This window comes from Microcaecilia unicolor, chromosome 9 (assembly GCF_901765095.1).
Source record: "Microcaecilia unicolor chromosome 9, aMicUni1.1, whole genome shotgun sequence".
NCBI classification, from domain to species: Eukaryota; Metazoa; Chordata; class Amphibia; order Gymnophiona; family Siphonopidae; genus Microcaecilia; species Microcaecilia unicolor.
This window is the reverse complement of record NC_044039.1, coordinates 165,645,249-165,670,208: the sequence shown is the minus strand read 5'-3', so window position 1 is coordinate 165,670,208 and position 24,960 is coordinate 165,645,249. Positions and strand designations below refer to the sequence as shown.

At 44.4% G+C, this 24,960-nt stretch overlaps 1 protein-coding gene across 1 annotated transcript in view; it reads right to left on the bottom strand.

The window, feature by feature from the left end:
- Positions 1–23,182: 23,182 nt before the first annotated feature.
- LOC115477653 (prostaglandin D2 receptor-like) overlaps positions 23,183–24,960 on the bottom strand; it is a 68,494-nt gene continuing 66,716 nt past the window's right edge. The window contains exon 2 of the mRNA XM_030214673.1: positions 23,183–23,759. Coding sequence (XP_030070533.1) covers positions 23,499–23,759 — 261 coding nt within the window. The 3' untranslated portion in view covers positions 23,183–23,498. The remainder of the gene's footprint in view (positions 23,760–24,960) is intronic.

The following is a 24,960-nucleotide window of genomic DNA, read 5'->3' as shown; positions in this document are numbered from 1 at the left end:
GAAGTGCACTGCAGACAGGGCGGGATACAGGGGCAGGATCGGCAACCTGCCCGGACTTCTCTAGAACTGGCAACTAAGCGGGAGACTATGGCAGCGCTTCCAGTTCCAAAGAAAAACTGAGACAGATGTGCGCCAGCTGCTGGAGGATGCGTGAGAACCTTCCGTGGGCTGCGGGACTACGATCTTCCCCCCGTTGTATTTACCATACGACCGAGAACTCAATTCCGGGCATGTTCAACACGTGGGATTTCGTTCCGCCTCCCATTTCAGGGAGCTTTATAATAGGCATGAGAACGTCCATGTGTGCAAAGTGACATGTTGCTGCAGTGGATGGGTCGCTCCATAGCACATCTGATGTTGGTCCTTTCAAAGATTTCACATCCTCAAGGGCTCTAGCACACCTTATTCACTCAATACACGACACCAGCACCTCCGCAGATAACGCTTAACAGAACAATATCATTTCAGCTGCCTTGCCTGTTTACTCCAGTTTCGGTCATCTGATTATTCTGGTAACTGTATCTGGTAAGCATCCAAAAGATACACCACACAAGAAACAGATAGTAACAGAGATAGTATGGGCAGTGGGTTTTGGGAGGGGGGCTGGGAGGAGTTGGGGGACTGGTTGGTGGGCTGGTTTGTTGGGACAGATTGAAGATACTATATTCAAAATTGTCAATATATACTGCAAGGCTTCGTTGCTTGTCAGGGGCTTGGGGTGTGCACTTATGGAGCATGTGGACCTAGATGGGGGGCTGGGCACCTGGGCTCATGATTCCTGTTAGCAACTTAGAGTATAGATTGTCTGTTATAGCAATGCCATGGCTGTGTCATCTAATCGTATTCTTACTTGGAATATGGCCGGGATTACATCTCCTGTAAAACGTAGCAAGATTTTGGTGGTACTTAAACGCCATGATGCAGACATGTTTGCAAGAAACTAGGCTCACAGATCGTGAGCATCAGACGCTACAACGGTAGTGGTTGGGTGATGTCTACTATTCCTCTTCTGGGGGAAGACTTGCGGGGGGGGGGGGGGGGTTGCCATCCTACTTAGGCAAGGGCTGCAGTATAAAACAGAATTGATCTCAAAGGGTTTGGATAGCCATTATATCCTCTTGAAACTCTGGTTGCAGGGTCAAGAATTAATTCTGTTGGGGAGGGGTCCATGGACCCACTCAACATGACTACTACTACTACTACTATTTAGCATTTCTATAGCGCTACAAGGCGTATGCAGCGCTGCACAAACCTAGAAAAAAGACAGTCCCTCTGAAAGAGCTTACAATCTAATAGACAAAAAATAAAGTAAGCAAATCAAATCAATTAATGTGTACAGGAAGGAGAGGAGGGTAGATGGAGGCGAGTGGTTACAAGTGGTTACGAGTCAAAAGCAATGTTAAAGAGGTGGGCTTTCAGTCTAGATTTAAAGGTGACCAAGGATGGGGCAAGACGTAGGGGCTCAGGAAGTTTATTCCAGGCGTAGGGTGCAGCGAGACAGAAGGCACGAAGTCTGGAGTTGGCAGTAGTGGAGAAGGGAACAGATAAGAAGGATTTATCCATGGAGCGGAGTGCACGGGAAGGGATGTAGGGAAGGACGAGTGTGGAGAGATACTGGGGAGCAGCAGAGTGAGTACATTTATAGGTTAGTAGAAGAAGTTTGAACAGGATGCGAAAACGGATAGGGAGCCAGTGAAGCGACTTGAGGAGAGGGGTAGTATGAGTAAAGCGACCCTGGCGGAAGACGAGACAGGCAGCAGAGTTTTGAACCGATTGGAGAGGGGAGAGGTGAATAAGTGGGAGGCCAGTAAGAAGCAGATTGCAGTAGTCTAAACGAGAGGTGACAAGGGTGTGGATGAGGGTTTTGGTAGAGTGTTCGGAAAGAAAGGGGCAGAATTTACGGATGTTGTAAAGAAAGAAACGACAGGTCTTGGAGATTTGCTGGATATGAGCAGAGAAGGAGATAGAAGAGTCAAAGATGACCCCAAGGTTTCGAGCTGACCCAGTGATCTATTGAAAATTATTATAAGTACATAAGTACATAAGTAATGCCATACTGGGAAAAGACCAAGGGTCCATCGAGCCCAGCATCCTGTCCACGACAGCGGCCAATCCAGGCCAAGGGCACCTGGCAAGCTTCCCAAATGTACAAACATTCTATACATGTTATTCCTGGAATTTTGGATTTTTCTAAGTCCGTTTAGTAGCGGTTTATGGATTTGTCCTTTAGGAAACCGTCCAACCCCTTTTTAAACTCTGTCTATGTCACTCTTACCAGACACAAAATATAATTATTCTGGGAGATCTTAATTGAATACTTGAGTCTAGGCTAGATCGCTCAACCTCTCCCCCACCCCCAGTTGAGGGTGGGCAGGCCAGAATGAGCGATCTGGTGGATCTCATGCATGAGTTGAAGTTGTACCCGGGTGAACGAGACTTCAAACATCTCTCCAGGGCCCATGGCACATAATCTCGTCTAGATTATCTCTTTGGCACTCGTGCGCTTTTTCCTTCTGTAGTCTCTGTGACCATTGGCCCTGAGGTAGTGTCTGACCATCCTATAATCTGGCTTGATTTGAAGACTCCAGAGTTCCACCACCCTAAAGGAGGCTAGCACTTTCCCTCTTATTTGTATCATAATTCTGACTTTCAGAAATATTTAAATGACAAGTGGGAGGCTTACATGCACACGAACGGGGTTCACTTGGAGCAGCCCTTCCTGTTTTGGTCTACTGCCAAGGCAGTTCATAGAGGGAACATCATTGCTTACACGAGTGCCCGTAATAAGTGCTTTGTGGTAGGCATATTACATCTGGGAGTCTCAGTTATTGGAGGCGACTTTTGATAAAATGAGGAAACACGAGATCGGTTACATACTGTCCAGACCACTTTGAAATCTAGAACATTAATATTTAGGAAATGTCACTTTCATCATTTTGACACGAAACCTGCAAAGAGGCTGGTTCAAGTGGTGAAGGCTTAGGGGGTGCCTCTTGGTGCATCTTTAAGGGACTCAGCAGGGAAGATACACAATTAAACTGAACACCTTTCCCAAATAGTCACTGCTTTATTTATTTATCTCAGGAAGCCACCAGTATGGACTGGCACTGCTATTATGGACTGACCCATCTATTTCTCTTTACCTCTCTGCCCTGCTTACCCCTTTCCATTTATTGTACACTGTCTATTTATTATTCAAATGTTGTAAGCCACATTGAGCCTGCCAGAGGTGGGAAATTGTGGGATATAAGCACTGTAAAATAAATAATAAATAAATAAATTCATTTTTCTAGTATTTATATATCACCTAGACCTAAGCAGTTTACAATTTTCTTTTTCTGGTACTGTCCCTAATGGGCTCACAATCTAGTATTGCACCTGGGCAATGTCACATAGAGCTGCAGAGAGAAGTGAATCCACTTCCCCAGGTCTGCTACCCACTGCACTCACCATTAGGCCACTCCTCCACTCAAAGAAAAGGGAATGGGACTTGATATACTGCCTTGCTGTGGTTACAGTCAAACTGATTTCCATATTATATACAGGTACTTATTTTGTACCTGGGACAGTGGAGGGTTAAGTGACTTGCCCAGAGCCACAAGAAGCCACAGCAGGAATCAAACCCAGTTCACCGGGATCAAAGTCCGCTGCACTAACCACTAGGCTACTCTACTCTACTCTACTCCACTCCACTCCACTTATATAGGGCAGGGAATCCACTAGATCTGATGGAGTTTCAAGAATATCTGGAGGAAGCAGGGCTGCCTAAGCTCTCCAAGGATGATTTTCTTACCCTAGATGGGCCCTCCACTGCTAAAGAATTTTAACTAGCTATTAAGTCCTTGAAGCTCCCCGATGGCTTCTCTGAAGAGTTTTATAAAATGTTATCACTGCAGTTCCTGGGTCCTCTTCCTGCGTACTATTCCGAGGTGCTGGAGTGTGGATCTTTCCCACTGCATGCTAGTACTGCTCTAGTTACCCCAATTCTAAAGCCCTCTCATCCAAGATAGCAGGCAGGTTCCTATCATTGAAGCTAATAAACATTAATCTCAAGATTTTATCTAAAATATCAAACCTATACAATCATTGACCATAAATACTTCACAAATCATCATTCATTTCTCTAAGACCAATAATTGTGGGTGTATCTACGTTTGTTCATATGACTCCGATTATAAGTACACTTTGGCATAATCGAGTGATATTGAGTCCTACTACAAACTGACTGTACTCTTGGAACAGATAAGTATTGGTGTTTATGCTTATATCAATAGCTATTGAAGATTTAACAACTATGTGCGATGGTGGTCGGTTCTATCTGCTTTGGAAAGTTTGTGGGTCTGAGCACATTACACATTATATATATATAACTAGCCGTTAAGCCCGTAAAAACGGGCGAGTATTGCAGCCCTCCTCTCTCCCCTGGCCTCACCCCGTCCACCGATCCTCCCCCCCCCCATATCCAGCGACCCTCCTCTTTCCCTTGGCCTTCCCCCCTCCCCCCATGTCCAGCAACCCTCCTCTGTGCCCTGCTCTCACCCCAAGTCCAGCAACCATGGCCTCTCCCCCCTGCCCTCCCCCCATGTCCAGCTACCCTCATCGCTGCCGCTCCCTCCCCCCCTCCGCGCCTCTCACCTCTGTGTGAAAGCGCTACAGGCAGCAGCAGATCGCTCTGCTGCTGCCTGCAGCGCTTCCACACGGAGGTGAGAGGCGCTGTCAGGTCAGTGCAGGGGGCCCGATATGGAGGGGGCGGGAGCGGCGGCGGGGATGGAGGGGGGAGGGTGGAGGTTGTTTCACGCGATGTTCCTTTCCAGGTTGCATTGGCGGCGTCCGACAATTCGACTCCGTTTCCCTCTCTGTTCCGCCCTCTGATGTCATGACGTCTTGACACGAGGGCGGGACAGAGAGGGAAGTCTGTACTGCGCATTTGCAAGTGAGTACGGTCACTTGCCGTTTATATGTTTGATGACTATTTTTTGTGTTATATATTAAAGTTTTGGTGACGTTCTCATGTATTTTGATCAGTTTGTCTAGGGGAATGTGTTCTAATAGCTTTCCCAATTCAATTTTTTGAGAAGGCTCTTATATATTAAATATAGACTTATCTAATATAATAATTCGCACCTCCAACGTTCTGAAGCTGACTCCGTGGCAGCGTGTCAGTGAAGCCGTGTAGTGTTCGTAGGGTTCGTAATTGCCCCACCCTCGAGGGAACTCTGTATAGTTACCAGCCCCCGCACCTCCCTCCCTCTCTCTGCCCTCCAAGCATGACCTGTCCTCCGGCAGCCCCTCGCCTTCCTAAGTGCTGGCTGTATTTTAAAAATTCTTACCTTGGGGTGCGGCATCCACAGTGAAGGCGAGCGGCGCTTCACACTGCCTTCGCATGGGTCTCAGCTCTGCCTCTGGTCCCACCCTTCCGGAAACAGGAAATGAGGGCGGGACCAGAGGCAGAGCTGAGACACATGCGAAGGCAGTGTGAAGCGCCGCTCGCCTTCACTGTGGATGCCGCACCCCAAGGTAAGAATTTTTAAAATACAGCCAGCACTTAGGAAGGCGAGGGGCTGCCGGAGGACAGGTTGTGCTTGGAGGGCAGAGAGAGAGAGGGAGGGAGGCGCGGGAGCGTGGAAGTCGGAGGAGAGGGGGCGTGAACCTTGGAGGGAGGGGGCATCCCGCAAGTCAAAGGGGAGGGGGTCATCCTGGAACTCGAAGGGGAGGGGGGTCGTCCTGGAACTCCAAGGGGAGGGAGGGAGGCACGGGGGTGTGGAACTTGAATGAGAATGGGGGGCATGGAACTCGGTGGGGAGGGAGGGGGTCCTGGAACTCCAAGGGGAGGGGAGGGAGGGGATCCTGGAACTCGAAGGGGAGGGGAGGGAGGGGGTCCTGGAACTCAAAGGGGAGGGGGGAGGGGGACTGGAACTTGGAGGGCACAGAGAGAGAGAGAGAAAGAGATAGGGAGGGGACCTGGAACTCAGAGGGGAGAGAGATGGAGGGAGGGGGGGGGGGGCCCTGGATATGGGTGGATGGAGGAGAGGCCAGGGGAGAATGCAGAGTTGATGCACAAGGGCAAGGGACAGAGGAGAATTGCTGCACCACGATGGATAGAGGGGGCGGAGGAGAGATGCTGCACATGGATGGATGAAGGGGGCAGGGCACAGAGGACGTTTGCTGCATATGGATGAATGCAGGGGAGAGAGCATAATTGGTGCAAACGGGACACTACACTCTCTCACTCACACAGCCAGACACACACACACACATTCTGTCTCTCAATCACACACTCTTTCTCTCTGACACATACTCACTCTCTGACACATAGTCATTCACTCTCTCTCTCACACGTACTCTCTCCTAACAGTTCGCTTAAAAACATAATTGCCATTAGAGGACAACCTTGCTAGCGCCCATTTCATTTCTTTCAGAAATAGGCTTTTTTTTACTAGTGTGTGTGTGTATATATATATATATGTATATATGTATATAGGCTTAGCACATAGGATTCATACATAATGAATCTGAACCGGAAGAGAGCAAAGTAGAAATCAAGGCAATTTTAAACAGCTAAGGTCTTTGTTTCTGATTTATGATGACATTTCCTTCGCCCTGCAGATCAGGCCTGGTTCCTGCACAATCGCTGACCACAACTTATGCTGAAAAGAAACATCAGGGGTGTGTGCAAGACACTGGAAGAAGCACTTGGAAAGAATTTCAGTTTCTGAAATGTTTTATTTTATTTTTATTTCCACAAGGGAATCTTTTTGAACAAATAAGAGTCCAGTCTAATAAGCTCATCCAGACCTAGACATTAAGGAGGAAATTTTAGAAGGTTACATAAGTGCGTAAGTATTGCCATACTGGGACAGACCGAAGGTCCATCAAACCCAGCATCCTGTTTCCAACAGTGGCCAATCCAGGTCACAAGTACCTGGCAAGATCCCAAAACAGTACAATACATTTTATGCTGCTTATCCTAGAAATAAGCAGTGGATTTCCCCCAAGTTCATTTTAATAATGGTCTATGGACTTTTCCTTTAGGAAGCCATCCAGACCTTTTTTAAACCTCGCTACAGTAAGCACCTTTACTACATTCTCTGGCAATGAATTCCAGAGTTTAATTACACGTTGAGAGAAGAAATATATGCCAATTACACAAAATGACATGCAGCAGCATGCAGATTTTGAAGGGGTTGTGCTGTGGGTGGACCTTTGAAGTAAACGTGTTCCTTCTATAATGTTACTATACTATTTTATCACTGAAATACATGTACACATATCACAAAATTTCCCCATCAGCATTTGCACTTGCTCTAAGTTACACATAAGAAAGAAAAGATGGTATAATAGAGTCCAGTAATTGCAATGCAAATTACAGAAATACCAAGGATTTAAAAATGATAAATAAAATGTAATGAAAATTGCTTATTTATCTTCTATCTCCTCAATTAGCTCTTAGTTTATACAGAGGAAAAGGTTGTGCTCAGATATGGAGTATCACCCCACTCACCACCAAAGATTATAATCAATGCAATTCAAAATCCCCTATATCAAATTCAATATAATATATTTATAATTGAAATATCTATATAAAGAAACTAAGGGGTAAAAAGGGGCCTGCGGTAGAGGCGGAGGCCATTTTTGCTGCACCCAGGGCCCTTTTCACCACAGCGGGTAAAAAGCTCCTAAAAAAGAGATGACCAAGCGGTAAGATTATTCTTACCACCATGTGGCCATGCGGGGGAAGCACTTACCAGATCCAGCCTAAGTTTGTTGATTTGAAGTCAATGCTTTCCTTGGAAGGATGAAAGAAGTAGTTCATCCCCTATCCAGTGGAAGTAGCTAAGTGACTGTTTTTTTCTATATATTTTGGTGATGCACACACTCATTATTGTCATTGTACTACTTTAGTTTTTGAAAGTGAAGTGTTATTGACTTTAGACTTCATTATTGAATTAGATCAGTTTCTCCATTTTTTTTTTTTTTTTGCTACAGTATTTTTTCTCCAGTAGGGAGTTTTTTATACTGTGGTTGGTTTCAGAGGTTATATTGAAACCGATGATGACGAGTCTGTTAAGGGGTAGACCATCTTTGTAGGCACCCTAGACTCTTGAGGTTTTCTTTGTTCAAATTGGATTAATTCATTATAAGGTTGAAGTCCCTTGTCTATAACATAGTTGTATATCATGCACATCTTAAATTTCTAAAAGAAAAAAAAAAAAGCTGTTTTCATATGTTGCGTCATCCACAATCAGGCACCCCCAAAACATGTAACCATTACCATCAGATAATTGCAAGAATTATTGAACATAAGTAGTTATGGGCCTGTTTACTAAAGGGCATTAGAACCTGGACAATGCATCATGACATGGGACTTTCTACCGTGCTAAGCCCAGATTCAACATGGCATAATAAAAGGCATTTTAAATATATATTTTCCCTGTCATGTGCTACTTAGGAGGCAGTAAATAGCTCCCACATTAACTCCAGGTTATCCAGTTACCCCGGGATTCTATATATCACGCTGAGATTCCATGCGGAAATCGAAGTGTATTGTATAACTTAATTAGTTAACAAGCTAATCAGGGCTGAAAACTGGATGTTAACAAGCAGTGATTAGCATTAATTTGAACTTACATGCAATACCCATTAAGTGTATTCTGCAAAGCGGTGCGCATAAATTCTAATGTGCGCTGCTGAAAAGGGGACAGGGCTATGGGCATGAAATGGACGGGTTGTGGGCATTTCAGAAAACTACGCACAGGGTTATAGAATACCCTGTACATAGTCACTTCACTGGCTTCCTATCCGTTTCCGCATACAGTTCAATCTCCTCTTATTGACCTATAAGTGCATTCACTCTGCAGCTCCTCAGTACCTCTCTACTCTCATCTCTCCCTACATTCCTCCCCGGGAACTCCGCTCACTGGGTAAATCTCTCTTATCTGCACCCTTCTCCTCCACTGCTAACTCCAGACTCCGTTCCTTTTATCTTGCTGCACCATATGCCTGGAATAGACTTCCTGAGCCGGTACATCAAGCTCCATCTCTGGCCGTCTTCAAATCTAAGCTCAAAGCCCACCTTTTTGATGCTGCTTTTAACTCCTAACCCTTATTCACTTGTTCAGAACCCTTATTTTATCATCCTCACTTTAATATTCCCTTATCTCTTGTTTGTGCTGTTTGTCCTAATTAGATTGTAAGCTCTGTCGAGCAGGGACTGTCTCTTCATATTCAAGTGTACAGCGCTGCGTACATCTAATAGCGCTTTAGAAATGATAAGTAGTAGTAGTAATACACCTGCTCTGCGCCTAACTTAGGCCCCGGTATTTAAACCAAGTTTTACTTGGTGTAAAATGATCGGAACTAGAGTTAGGCGCTGTCATGGTTGGTCGGCGTATTCTTTATACTGTGCAGAAATTTTGGCTTATTCTATAAAGCAGTGGTCCCCAACCTGGTCCCGGAGGCACCCCAGCCAGTCAGGTTTTCAGGATACCCACAATGAATATTCATGAGAGAAATTTACATGTAGTGGAGGTAGTGCATGCAAATCGCTGTCATGATTATTCAATGTGGATATCCTGAAAACCTGACTGGCTGGGGTGCCTCCGGGACCAGGTTTGGGAACTACTGCTATAAAGTATACCTAAATTAAGGTGTACTGTATAGAATGTGCTTAGGCAAATTTCATTTTGATGCCGAAATTTTAGGCATGATGCATAGAATCTAGTCCTTAGTGTGTACTAATGCAAATGTGCTAGCTGGAGGTAACACTTGCATGCCCCCTCCCAAAAAAAACAAAATAAATAAATAGTGTGTGATTAGTGTGTGCTGACACGGAACTTACTGTAAAATGTTTTAATGTGTTTTGCAGTAAGCATCACCTTCAAATTATGTACCTTTATCTTTCAAATACTAAATGGCACAGAGCTCCAGCCTATATGGTTAAATGGTCAGTATTCTCAATGGAGAAGGGCAGTTAGTGGGGTTCCCCAGGGCTCTGGGCTGAGACCGCTGCTTTTTAACATATTTATAAATGACCTAGAGATGGGAGTAACTAGTGAAGTAATTAAATTTCCTGATGACACAAAGTTATTCAAAGTCGTTAAATCGTGGGAGGATTGTGAAAAATTACAAGCCGACCTTACGAGACTGGGCGTATAAATGGCAGATGATGTTTAATGCGAGCAAGTGCAAAGTGATGCATGTGGGAAAGAGGAACCCGAATTATAGCTACGTTATGCAAGGTTCCACGTTAGGAGTCACTGACCAAGAAAGGGATCTAGGTGTCGTTGTTGATGATACATTGAAACCTTCTGCTCAGTGTGCTGCTGCGGCTAAGAAAGCAAATAGAATGTTAGGTATTATTAGGAAAGGCATGGAAAACAAAAATGAGGATGTTATAATGCCTTTGTATTGCTCCATGGTGCGACCGCACCTCAAATATTGTGTTCAATTCTGTCTGCTGCATCTCAAAAAAGATATAGTGGAATTAGAAAAGGTGCAGAGAAGGGCGACGGAAATGATAAAGGGTATGGGACGACTTCCCTATGAGGAAAGGCTAAAGTGGCTAGGGTTCTTCAGCTTGGAGAAAAGGCGGCTGAGGAGAGATATGATAGAGGTCTATAAAATAATGAGTGGAGTTGAACGGGTAGATGTAAAGCATCTGTTCACGCTTTCCAAAAATACTAGGACTAGGGGGCATGCGATGAAGCTACAATGTAGTAAATTTAAAACGAATCGGAGAAAAGTTTTCTTCACTCAACGTGTAATTAAACTCTGGAATTCGTTGCCAGAGAATGTGGTAAAGGCGGTTAGCTTAGCAAAGTTTAAAAAAGGTTTGGACGGCTTACTAAAGGAAAAGTCCATAGACCGTTATTAAATGGACTTGGGGAAAATCCACTATTTCTGGGATAAGCAGTATAAAATGTTTTGTACATTTTTGGGTTCTTGCCGGGTATCTGTGACCTGGATTGGCTTCTATTGGAAACAGGATGCTGGGCTCTATGGACCTTTGGTCTTTCCCAGTATGGCAATTCTTATGTACTTTTATGGTACCATTAATAAACTTACCTCAAAGAAACACTAAATATGAGGCAAGAAACTATCTCAGACTACACCTCCTAAATTGCAAAAAAGTGATCTACAAAACTGTCCACTCTGCAGACTTCACTTACCTAGTAACCAAATGGTGGAACTCCTTACCACCCAAAATAAGAACTATACAGGAATATACTAGATTCCGCAAAATCCTCAAATCGTTCCTATTCAAACAAACCCTCACAAAGAACAACCATATCTCAAGCAACTAATTATTACATGAATTGGTTATTACTCTATTTACCATTAACTTTCTCTTTGCTTCATGTACAATTTCTCATTCATAATAGATTTTATAAATGTTAAGCATCCATAGCTATCCCAGTATGTTTATTGTATTGAAAAATTGGATTCTTACAACAAATTACTTTCTTATGCTTTACTCTGTTATGTATCCTATACTGTTTATTGTAAGCCACATTGAACTCAAACTTGTTTGGGATAATGTGGGATATAAATGTCACAAATCTACTATAATAAAACTCACCCTCAACGTTCTGAAGACAAAGTTCTGAAGTCACTCAGTCACTCCCTGAAGAGTTCATGGATTCATGGTGGTGAAGCCACAACACTGACCATGTCTCTCTGCCCCGCCCTCGCATGACGGACCAATCAGAAAAAACACCATCAACATTCTGAAACACAAAGGACCATCACAACACCGTTCCCAGGCAACACTAGGCAACGTAAGACGGACCAATCAGAAGAAACTACGTGACAATAAGGGAGGAGCATTCCCCAGCAGAATGGTTCATTATCTGTGCAGCACGGAGAGCACAGAACCAGCGCTGGAACGAGAGAAGAATATTCCTGCTGTGGGTATGTGCAAAAATAGACGGGGGGGGGGGGGGGGGAATTTTTAAATGCCTAATGCCAGTACTGAAGAGTGCCAGAGGGCCCATAGCAAAGACTATATTTGGGATCGCTTGACATGGAGTCAGAGGAGCCGGAAAACAACGTGCCCGTCACCATCTGGGACGTGGACGAACAGGACAAGCTGCGGCCCAGCTGGAAGGATTACCCGCGACCCAGCCAGCAGCAAACAGCGACCAAGGAAGGGGGAGGAGTAGGGAAACATACTCCTTCCCTGCCTAGGAATCGCTGGAGACTGGCTGCCAAACTAACGAAACAACCGCACACCGACGCACCACCTCCATCATTCAAAAGGCATCCACTCTTTCTTCAACAGAAATGCAAACTAATAATACAAAACAAAGAATACCCGTTTTCTCACGTAGCTACAGGTAACTCCCCACCCCCTTCCTCTTTTGCCAAAGCGGCCGTGCCCAACCATCCCCAGCCTCAGGCAAGCCGTCTCCCACCTCGGGGATTCCCCGAGCACCCGGAAAAAGATGGCGCAGCTTCCCGCAGCGCATATTCCAGCATTACCCTGCAGCCGGCCTGAAATGGACCGAACATACCGGATCAACACCCGATGGCCCGAGACCGTGCTCCTCTCCCTTCCGCCAACTTAAAACAACCATCCCCGTCCTCAGGCAAGCCGTCTCCCACCTCCAGGATGCCCAGAACCCCAGCCCAACGGAAAAAGATGGCGCTGCTTCCCACAGCACATTTCTCTTCCAGTGTTCCCCTACAGCAGCCCTGAAACGGCCAAAAAATAACGACAGACCAAGAACGTGCTCCTCTACCTTCCGCCCATCTAAAAAAACACTGCTGCCTCAGCACAACACAAAAAAAAAAAAACGGAAAAAACAATCCACCACTCAGCAAAGGCTGACCCCACTACAACCACATTTACATTTCACCAACAGAAAGACCCCCCTCCACAAACCTCCTTGACAGACAAAACCACACACACACAATACAACAGACACACACCCTCAAAGCCACACACCAATCCATCCCACTTTGCCAGCATAGCACAGCACATCCCCCAACCCCCCAAGCAAAAAAACAACAAAAATAAAGACACACATCAACAACCTGCACACACACCCCACCCTCACCCTCACACACACACAAAATAACTCTGTGACACATACACACACAAAAAAACAAACCACATGCTAGCGCCCGTTTCATTGGTTTCGGAAACGGGCCTTTTTTACTAGTAAATAAATAAAGCCGCGCTAGCGGTTCCCACACGACAATGCTGACGGAGCCCATTCAAAGTGAATGGACTTTGTCGGCATTACCGCACTGGGAGCTGCTAGTGCGGCTTGGTAAAAGAGACCCTAAGTGCATATTCGTGCTTAACATGGTTTAGTAAAGGGCCCCTATATGAGCTAACCTTGTATTTATATCACTTCCTCCCATCAAACTTTGTGATGTTACCTATCATTAACCAATAAATTAAAAAAGCAATAGCTGTTAATCACAACTTACAAAAGGTGCCCAATTATGTCAGAAGGTTTGATGATTTGTACAAAGCATTAGCCAATGATTTTAAATCCAAGAATGACCAATCATATTTCACCTCTCCCAACTAACCAATAGATGTAAAATGTGTTGCCATACGAAGGTAATTAGTGGGACAGAAAATATAATGTACTTCAATAAGGAAGCCTCATCAATGGACTGAAGATGTTATTTTTTTATAGCGGTGCGTAGCTCAAAAACTTTTGTGTCTTGTTGTTTCCTATGTTCTTTATAGGAGTGTTAGTTTTTTAAAGTTTTTTTAGCTTTTTTTTTCATTATAGGCACAATGTCGTTAAGAGTGCACTCTTTTTGCAAATAGGGTACAATCTTCATGAAAAGTGCACATTCATTCTGAAGTGTGCACTATCGATGACACATAAGCCACATTGAGCTTGCAAATAGGTGGGAAAATGTGGGATACAAGTGCAATAAATAAATAAATTTGAAAACAACATGAAAGAACAAATGCCCATCCCTAGTGTTTTATAACAGCAACTGCCATTTAACCTCATGATTTAGCCCATATGATTCAACTGTGTTCCATTTACAGATGAGCACCTGCTCTATGTAGAAAAGTTTATTAGATGTATCATCACCACAAGGTCTCTAATGCTGGAAAGCAGAGTTTAGAAATCTCATGATGATACTTCTTCCAATGTGCCATAAGAGAGACCTCATTATTTTTAATTTGAATTTGATTAAGGTATTCCAAGATGTGGATTGTAATCTTGGGAGAAGTATGTCTATTTTATGCTAGTTGACAAGGGCAAAGAATTATATAGATGACTCTGGAATTCCTTGCCAGAGAATGTGGTAAAGGCAGTTAGCTTAGCGGGGTGTAAAAAAGGTCTGGACGGCTTCCTAAAGGAAAAGTTAATAGACCAGGGAAATCCACTGCTATTTCTGGGATAAGCAATTGAACTTTTTCAGGATCTTCCCAGGTATTTGTGACCTGGATTGGCCACTGTTGGAAACAGGATGCTGGGCTTGATGGACCTTTGGTCAGTCCCCGTATGGCAATACTTATGTACTTATGACTACCTCTACTTCAGAATGGCTCTTCTCCCAAGCCTTTCATACATGTGTGGTGACTGACTGACTGACTGACTCAGCATCTGGACTAGCTTCCAGCACACCCTGTACCTTATTCAACTGAACATATCATTTCATTTCAGTCTTGCCACCCACTTATTGATTCTAATCCTTTTGTCTTACCCATCTTGTCTATATACCCTAACTGCACTTGTTTCCTCTGCTGCTTATTATTATTTATTTATTTGGATTTTGCTCACATCTTTTTCAGTAGTAGCTCAAGGTGAGTTACATTCAGGTACACTGGATATTTCTCTGTCCCAGGAGGGCTCACAATCTAAGTTTGTACCTGAGGCAAGGGAGGGTTAAGTGACTTGCCCAAGATCACAAGGAGCAGCAGTGGGATTTGACCCGGCCACCTCTGGATTGCAAGACTTGTGCTCTAACCACTAGGCCACTCCTCCACTTGTTATTCTTTAGGCTTCTACATGGAATGTTGCTACTCTTTGAGATTCTGCATGGAATCTTGTCACTCTTTAGGATTCCAGAATCGTTGCTGAGCTGCAAGCGCAGGCTTCTGGTTCTGTGAGTCTGACGTCCTGCACGTACGTGCAGGACGTCAGACTCACAGAAACAGAAGCCTGCGCAGCCACATTGCCAGGTACACTGGATATTTCTCTGTCCCAGGAGGGCTCACAATCTAAGTTTGTACCTGAGGCAATGGAGGGTTAAGTGACTTGCCCAAGATCACAAGGAGCAGCAGTGGGATTTGACCCGGCCACCTCTGGATTGCAAGACTTGTGCTCTAACCACTAGGCCACTCCTCCACTTGTTATTCTTTAGGCTTCTACATGGAATGTTGCTACTCTTTGAGATTCTGCATGGAATCTTGTCACTCTTTAGGATTCCAGAATCGTTGCTGAGCTGCAAGCGCAGGCTTCTGGTTCTGTGAGTCTGACGTCCTGCACGTACGTCAGGACGTCAGACTCACAGAAACAGAAGCCTGCGCAGCCACATTGCCAGGTACACTGGATATTTCTCTGTCCCAGGAGGGCTCACAATCTAAGTTTGTACCTGAGGCAAGGGAGGGTTAAGTGACTTGCCCAAGATCACAAGGAGCAGCAGTGGGATTTGACCCGGCCACCTCTGGATTGCAAGACTTGTGCTCTAACCACTAGGCCACTCCTCCACTTGTTATTCTTTAGGCTTCTACATGGAATGTTGCTACTCTTTGAGATTCTGCATGGAATCTTGTCACTCTTTAGGATTCCAGAATCGTTGCTGAGCTGCAAGCGCAGGCTTCTGGTTCTGTGAGTCTGCGCAGCCACATTGCCAGGTACACTGGATATTCCTTTGTCCCAGGAGGGCTCACAATCTAAGTTTGTACCTGAGGCAATGGAGGGTTAAGTGACTTGCCCAAGATCACAAGGAGCAGCAGTGGGATTTGAACCGGCCACCTCTGGATTGCAAGACTGGTGCTCTAACTACTAGGCCACTCCTCCACTCCACTTAAGATGTTTCATTGTATTGTACTCTTCCATAAGTACTCTTGTGGCCTATCCACTATCAGTTTTTAGAATATGCAGTAACGACTTCCACACACAGTATGATATCACTGCATAAATTGAGACTATTCTGTATTGTACTGACATTGTGAGCATCATATCTACATTATCCCCCGGAATCTATAAATAACATTCAAAACAGCGCATGCAAATTTGTGCTTACAATTTGAGTAACAAGCCAATTGGAGTCAATAATTGAATGCTATCAATTATTGGCATTAATTAGCAACTTGGATTTGTGCATGCATTTTCTACATGGTATTCTTGAAAGATGCACGCACAAATTTTTTAGCGTGTAACTGAAAAGGGGTCATGGCCATGGGAGGAGCATGGGAAGCTCAGGGGTGTTCACTAAAGATGCACACAGTATTAGGGGGATCTGCACCTAATTTATGCACCGGGATTTACATCAGGTTTCAGTTGGTATAAAGCCTCTCATCCAGCTTTGGGCACGGATCCTGGTGCTATGCACTATTCCAGTGGTTCCCAAACCTGATCCTGGAGGCACCTCAGCCAATCAGGGTTTTGGGCTATCCACAATAAACATTCATGAGAGAGATATGCATGCAGTGGAGGCGGTGCATGCAAATATCTCTCATGCACATTCATTGCCACCTATTATTTATTCCAAGTTACATAATTTGCACATATTCATTAACATCACTACTAAAATACACAATATGTGTTGGCGTCTTTCAGCAGCAGACACCATGATGTAAACAGTGAGCGTCTCTAGTAGTGTGGTCTCCTGATAAAGCATCTAGCGAAACATGGCCTGTGAAGACCATGGGAATACAACTGACAGAAAGAGATTATATTTGCGATACCTTGTGAGGAACCATTTATAATACTGATTATGCACAAGAAGGATTTGAAGAAATAAAAGAGTGTTTGGTTTATGTTTATATTGACTTGGTACCACTGGTGGGACAGTAGTACATCATGTGTAGAGGAAAAGTTGTTCCAAGTTCCTTGGACTGATCTTCATTACTATTGAACTACTGACGAACATTTATTGTTTGTTCCTTTTTACCATCAAGGGCTGAGGATATTAGATCGGCAGAATATTGTGATGAGATCAGTAGATTTTTAAATATTATTTTATTGTGGGGTGAATATTGTGTATTTTAGTAGTGATCTGTTAATGATTATATGCAAATAATAGGTTGGAATAAATATTTGCAATTACATTTTGAGAGTTTGACAGTCATCAAAATATAGGTAGAAATTTACGAATATTTGTTGACAATTGAAGAGTCTGTAGCCTATGATCATCTCTGTATGAATATTCATTGTGGCTATCCCAAAAGCCTGACTGGCTGGGCGCCTTCAGGACCAGGTTTGGGAACCACTGCACTATTCCATAAACAGCACTCAACTCGGAGTGCAATTTATAGAATAACACTAATTTTTTTCAGCGTCTAAATTTACATAGTAACATAGTAGATGACGGCAGAAAAAGACCTACACAGTCCATCCAGTCTGCCCAACAAGATAACTCATATTTGCTGCTTTTTGTGTATACCCTACTTTGATTTGTACCTGTGCTCTTCAGGGCACAGACCGTATAAGTCTGCCCAGCACTATCCCCGCCTCCCAACCACCTGCCCCTCCTCCCAACCACCGGCTCTGGCACAGACCGTATAAGTCTGCCCAGCACTATCCTCACCTCCCAACCACCAGCTCTGGTACAGACCGTACAAGTCTGTCCAGCACTATCCCCGCCTCCCAACCACCAGTCCCGCTGCCCACCACCGGCTCTGGCACAGACCGTACAAGTCTGTCCAGCACTATCCCTGCCTCCCAACCACCAGCCCCGCCTCCCGATCCTGACTAAGCTCCTGAGGATCCATTCCTTCGGCCCAGGATTCCTTTATGCTTATCCCACGCATGTTTGAATTCCGTTACCGTTTTCATTTCCACCACCTCCCGCGGGACGGCATTCCAAGCATCCACTACTCTCTCCGTGAAAAAATACTTCCTGACATTTTTCTTGAGTCTGCCCCCCTTCAATCTCATTTCATGTCCTCTCGTTCTACCACCTTCCCATCTCCGGAAAAGGTTCGTTTGCGGATTAATACCTTTCAAATATTTGAACGTCTGTATCATATCACCCCTGTTTCTCCTTTCCTCCAGAGTATACATGTTTAGTTCAGCAAGTCTCTCCTCATATGTCTTGTAATGCAAATCCCATACCATTCTCGTAGCTTTTCTTTGCACCGCTTCAATTCTTTTTACATCCTTAACAAGATACGGCCTCCAAAACTGAACACAATACTCCAGGTGGGCACCATTACTGAATCTAGTCCTCTATGAATGTTCTAATGTGTTGCTTGTTAGGATGCTTCATTTGTATTGTGCTGACATTTTTCATATTATCTGTTGTATGAATGTTCTACGGTGTTGTTGTAATGCATTTCTGGTACTATATCTTGTCATTGCTATTAGGATTTAATTTGCCTGTCTCCCACTTAACCTCATTAATTGCATTTTATGCTGACATTTGATTATTTTACTATTGTTATGCTGTTAACCAATGCCGTTTATATCAAGCTATAGCTGTTGTTCACTGCCTTGGGTGAATCACTTCATAAAGGCAGTTGGTAAATCCCAACACCTCACAGTTTTGAGCAACCGCAGAAGATTTATTAGAATTAGTACTAGGCATAAATAGATTAAGCCATCGCTTACGCCTCCAGACTTACTATGTTTCCCTGGAAATCTCTGCTCTTTCCTCTCTTCCATTCTGGCTTTAGATAGAAAGTTTGAATTCCAAGTTACAAGTTACATTTCAGTGACGTTATCCAGCAATTATTCATAACTATCTGAATTTTTTTTTCATGAAAATGTTGCTCAAGGCAATAAATCTGGTCTTAAAGTATTAGAATAAATGAACAACAGGAGAAAAAAAAGAATGAAGCATTGAAGAGAAAAAGAAGCAGAGAAGGGGCAGAAACAGAATCAGGGCACAAGGGCAAAGAGGCAGAAAAGAAACAGTAACCACATGAGGACAGTGACAACAAGAAAAGAAGGGACAGCAATAAGAGATATGCCGTCGAACAGAGTCAAGGAAAAGGAAAGAGGAAAAAAACATAGAGAAAGGTGAAAGACAAAAGTTAGAGAGAAAACACTGAAAAACAGAGGAGTAAGATGTTCCACCCAGAACTAATCCAGTTTCCTTTCTGGGACACCTGTGCAACTATACACTGTTGACCTGAAAAAACAGTCCAGTAAATATCAACAGATGCCCATGGCATATCCTCTAAACTTCATGTTAATATAACCAGGGGCGTAGTTAGGTGGGACCACGGGGGCATGGGCCCCAGTAGATTTGGCCCTGACCCCCCACCCCACTGCCAACCCCTTTGACCCCCCCCCTCCTGCCGCCAACCCCGTCCCCAATCTGCAAGGCTTCTGTTTCTGTGAGTCTGATGTCCTGCATGTTGTCGTGCAGGATGTCAGACACACAGAAACAGAAGCCTTGCAGATCAGCAACGCGGCCGCGCCGGAGAAGAGGACTTTGGCTGGCGGGGGTTGGGGACCCCGCCAGCAAAAGTACCTGACGGCGACGGTGGCAGCGGGGGAGGGTTGGTGGCGGAAGGAAGGGGGGGTCGAAAGGGTTGGTGCCGGGGGGGGGTCAAAGATGGTGGTGGCGGTGGTGGCAGGGGGGTCAAAAATGGTGGGAGGGAGGGTTGGTGGCGCCGGGGGGGGGGCTAAAATGTGCCCCCTCACCTCGGGCTCTGGACCCCCCTCCTGCCAAAGTCTGCCTACGCCCCTGAATACAACATCAAATAGAAAAGTTATTAGGGGGGACCCTCTCCCCCCACATACATACCTAAGCAATAATCTCATAAGCTTTCTTTTCCAGAAACTGGTAGAAAAGGAAAATACTAAGGGTCCTTTTACTAAGGTGCGCTGAAAATGGCCTGCAGTAGTATAGATGCGTGTTTTGGGCGTGCACAGAATTAATTTTCAGCACACCTACAAAAAAATGCCTTTTTTTAAAAATACCAAAAATGGATGTGCGGCAAAATGAAAATTGCCACGCGTCCATTTTGGGTCTGAGACCTTACCGCCAGCCATTGACCTAGCGGTAAAGAATCCGGGCGGTAATGACTTACACGTGTCAAATGCCAATTGGCGCGCGTCCATTACGCGTGCCCGAAAATAAAAAATATTTTTCAGACGTGCGTGTTGGACACGCACCAAAAATGAAATTACTGCAAGAGCCATGCGGTAGTCGGTCAGTAACTCCATGTTTGTGCACTTGGCCGTGCATAGACGCTTAAGCAGCTTAGTAAAAGGGCCCCTAAACTACCAATGCTGCATATTTTTATTGCCACTGAAATGCTCGTAAAGAGCTTAAAAGACTTGGAAGAAAAGATGTCATTTCCTTTCATGTGTTCCTAATATGCAATATATTTGCCAGTTACCGGGCTTTGGTTTTTTTTTAATATTGTGCTTGATTGATAACTATTGTGCTACAGTCATTTTATCTTTCAAAATAAATATTAGATAGCAGCTCCATATGTGTGGTTCATAGATGTGTTGCTTTATGCTGTGACTGATGGTCTCCTTTTCAACGGAGTACAGGAAGAGTCATAACTATATAAGTACATATGTATTGCCATACTGGGACAGGTACATATGTATTGCCATACTGGGACAGACCAAAGGTCCATCAAGCCCAGCATCCTGTTTCCAACAGTGGCCAATCCAGGTTACAAATACCTAGCAAGATCTCAAAAAGTACAAACCATTTTTATGTTGCTTATCCCAGAAATAAGCAGTGGAGTTTCCCCCAAGTCAATTTTAATAATGGTCTATGGACTTTTCCTTTAGGAAGCTATCCAAACCTTTTTTTAAACTCTGTTAAGCTAACTGCCTTTACCACATTCTCTGGCAACGAATTGCAGAGTTTAATTACATGTTGAGTGAAGAAATACTTTCTCCGATTCATTTTAAATTTACTATTTTGTAGCTTCATCGAATGCCCCCTAGTCCTAGTATTTTTGGAAAGAGTAAACAGACACTTCAAGTCTACCCTTTCCACTCCACTCCTTATTTTATTGACCTCTATCATATCTCCCCTCAGCCATCTTTTCTCTTGTTTTAGCAGAGGTCAGCCAAGAAGGCTCATCTTCCAGTCCTTCTAGCATCTCTCAGACAGATAGTACCTATCTACCTCCTGTAGTGGATACTAAAGTGTGCATAGACTGGAAAACTTGGGAAGGAATCAGGGTTGTTGTTCCTGACAATGCATAATATTGTATTCTGGGGCTTTTTTACTAAAGGGTTGGTACATGGTAACAGGCTTGCCGCATGCCAATCCGGAACTACCGCCGGGCTACCACAGGAGCCCAGCAGTAGTTCCCACCCCCAGCGTGCACCATTTACAGTGCTACAAAAATATTTTCTATTTTTGTAGCATCGGTGCTTATCTGGCAGTAATCACTGCCCGGTTACTGCCGGGTTAGTACATTAAGTACATAAGTATTGCCATACTGGGACAGACTGTAGGTCCATCAAGCCCAGCATCCTGCTTCCAACAGTGGCCAATCCAGTGACCTGGCAAGGTCCCAAAACAGTACATTTTATGCTGCTTATCCTAGAAATAAGCAGTGGATTTTCCCAAGTCCATTTTAATAATGGTCTGTGGACTTTTCCTTTAGGAAGCCATCCAAACCTTTTTTAAACCATGCTAAGCTAACCACTTTTACTTCATTCTCTGGCAACGAATTCCAGAGTATAATTACATGTTGCGTGAAGAAATATTTTCTCTGATTTGTTTTAAATTTACTATTTTTGTAGCTTCAATGTGTACCCCCTAGTCCTAGTATTTTTGGAAAGAGTAAACAAACGATTCACGTCTACCCATTCCACTCCACTCATTATTTTATAGACCTCTATCATATCTCCCCTCAGTCATCTTTTCTCCAAAGCCCTAGCCGCTTCAGCCTTTCCTCAAAGGGAAATCATCCCATCCCCTTTATCATTTTCGTCACCCTTCTCTGTACCTTTTCTAATTCCACTATATCTTTGAGATATAGAGGCGGTTAGCTGGGGAGCCCTTATAGCCACCCCTTGAGGTGGTGGTAAGTGCTCCCCTTGAAATGGCCTCACAGCAAGTTGTTCACTTAACACACAGCCATTTCTATTTGTGAAAAAAGACAGCCTTGTACCCGCTATGGTAAAAGGGGGCCTCAGTGCAATGTCAAAAACATGCGCTGATGCTAGCGCAGGGTCCCTTTTACTGCAGCTTAGTAAAAGGACCCATCTAATTGGCTGAAGAGTTCACAAAATATACTATCCCCCAAATTCTAAAAATGGTACTCAAAATTGCGCTCCCAAATTTAGGTACATGCCCAATTTAATTGAATAATATGCAAGTTAGCGTTAATAATTGGCAACAATTTGAATTTAAGTGTGCATCTTACTAAGTGCTATTCTATAAAGAGGGGTGTACATTTTTAAATGCATGTCTGAAAAGGGGGCCTAACCATAGGAGGGGCATCGGCAGGTCAGGGGCGTTCCCTTCAGATGCACGCAGAATTATAGAATACGGGAGATCCACACCTAATTTAGGTGCATGGATTTTCACCAGGGTTCCACTAGTGTAAATCCTTGCGGCCAAAAGTGGGTGTGGCTCTCGGCACTAAGCATTATTCTTTAAATGGTGCCCAACTTGGAGCTCCATTTAAAGAGTAGCGCACAGTGCTCATTTTTTGGGGTGCTTAAATTTGAGTGCTATTTACTAAAGGGCTCTTTTAGAGATCAGTGGTAAGCCCACTGGGACTGCCACTAGCCCAATGTGGCGATTGGCGGTAGTCCTGCTCCGAGCGTGTGCCATTTCCGGGGGGAAAAAGAACCCCCCCCCCCGGAAATGGCTTGCGCGGTGGTAATCCAGCAGTAATCAGGCATCACTGCAAGCTGCCAGGTTACAGCCGGGTTAGCGCAGGAGCCCTTATCGCCACCTCAATGGGTGACGGTAAGGGCTCCCTGTCTCATGGCCATGCGGAAAGAGTTATCTTACCGCAGGGCCATGTGTACTAGGGGCCTTTTTACCCACTGCAGTAAAAAGGACCCTGGCACATGGGAAAAAGACAGCCCCTGCCACCAGTGCAGGGCCCTTTTTCCCGCAGCTTGGTAAAATGGCCCCTCAATTTGGTCCTATATGCTGAGGTCTCAGATCCCACTGCATCCGAAATCCAGCAGCCATACTGTTAGCTTCTGAGTATCTCTTTGTTAAAATTCCAGACCTACCCTGTTCCAGTCACCTGTAGGCCCACAAAATTCCCATTTAGTTTTTAAAGGAAGATACAAACCAGTAGCTGGCAAAGGTCCCATACAGTACATACACAATTCATATGGTTCCATTTGCCAAGGCAAATCAAATCCATTATAACATCCTCTGGCTAGAGCTGATTCAAGTTACAAAGGAAGAGGTCTCTGAGTAAATGCTTTTGATGCCGGATCAGGTCCTGCCCCCTCCTCACTCAGCAGTTCAGCCTGCACAAGATTCTTGTGTTGCGGAGCCCTGCACAAGGCATGAATGCACGTGCGGAACACAGACGTCCTGAAAATGATGAAAACCCATGGGTCAACAACGGAGTTCAAGGACAGAAATCTCATGGCTAAAAGGTCCGCGTCTTCATCAAAGTTTGCAGCAAATGCTCCAACGTATGTACGAACCTGGTTTAAAAGAGAGAGAGATCCAGTTACACCACTCAGAGAAAGGAGAGGCATTGATAAAATGATATCTTGGAACTGGGCTAACTTAGGGGCCATTTTACTAAGCCGTGTAGGTTCCTACACTCGCTAATTCAAAACTACCAACCAGCTACCGCGTGGCCCGGGCACTAATTTCATTTAGTATGCGTGTCCACTAAGCACGCTAACTGGGCAGTAATTGGTATTGTACGTGCCGACAATTATTGCCTGGTTAACGTGTGAGACCTTACCACTAAGTGAATGGGTGGCGGTAAGGTCTCAGGCCCAAAATGGACATGTGCCAATTTTCATTTTGCTGCACATCCATTTTCAGCCAAAGGCCTTTTTTGTAGGCACACTAAAAAATGGACCTGCACGTGTCCAATACACATGTCTACAACAGCGCAGGACATATTTCAGCGCATTTTAGTAAAAAGGACCCCTTAAAGATATTTTAAACCAGAGTCTAAAAGTTCGTTCGGGGGAGGGGAAGAACTTAGGGCATACCAGCTGAGGGGGGTAGGAGGGGGTGTGTTAGGGATTGGGAGGGTGTTACAAAGAAAAAATAGTTATGCAGGTGCCGGCCCGATATTCAGTGCTGGCACCCACATAGCTAAGCAGCCTAATTTAGGAAAACTTTTGAGCTGTCCTAAATTAGGTAGTTTAGCTATGCGGGTGCCGACACTGAATATTACTGGTACCCAGATAACCCTGGGCTCCTCCCCGGTGCTGCCCCCAGTGCTGCCTCCGACCTGCCCACTTTTTAGTTGGGTGGTTTATAGGGATATTCAGTGGCACTCTCCGGTTAAGTTACACAACTATCTATTTTGGCTATACTTGCTCCCCTGAAAATATCACTAAAACAACTTAGCAAGTAATCAATTTGCTGTAAAAACATATAACAGGAAGAAAAGGACTTCAGTGGTGTAGGCCACGTCTAACGTAAAACTTAGACTAATGACTCACTGTGTTTCTTCATTAGTCGTAAAAAACCTCCAGTGTTTTAATAACACAAAATTTTCAATTTCTTCAAAAAACTTTTAACTATTATTTTTCTTTGAAGAAATTGAAAATTGAAAATTTTGTGTTATTAAAACACTAGAGGTTTTTTTAGGACTAATGAAGAAGCAAGGCGAGTCATTAGTTTAAGTTTCACTTTGGACGTGGCCTATGCCACTGAAGT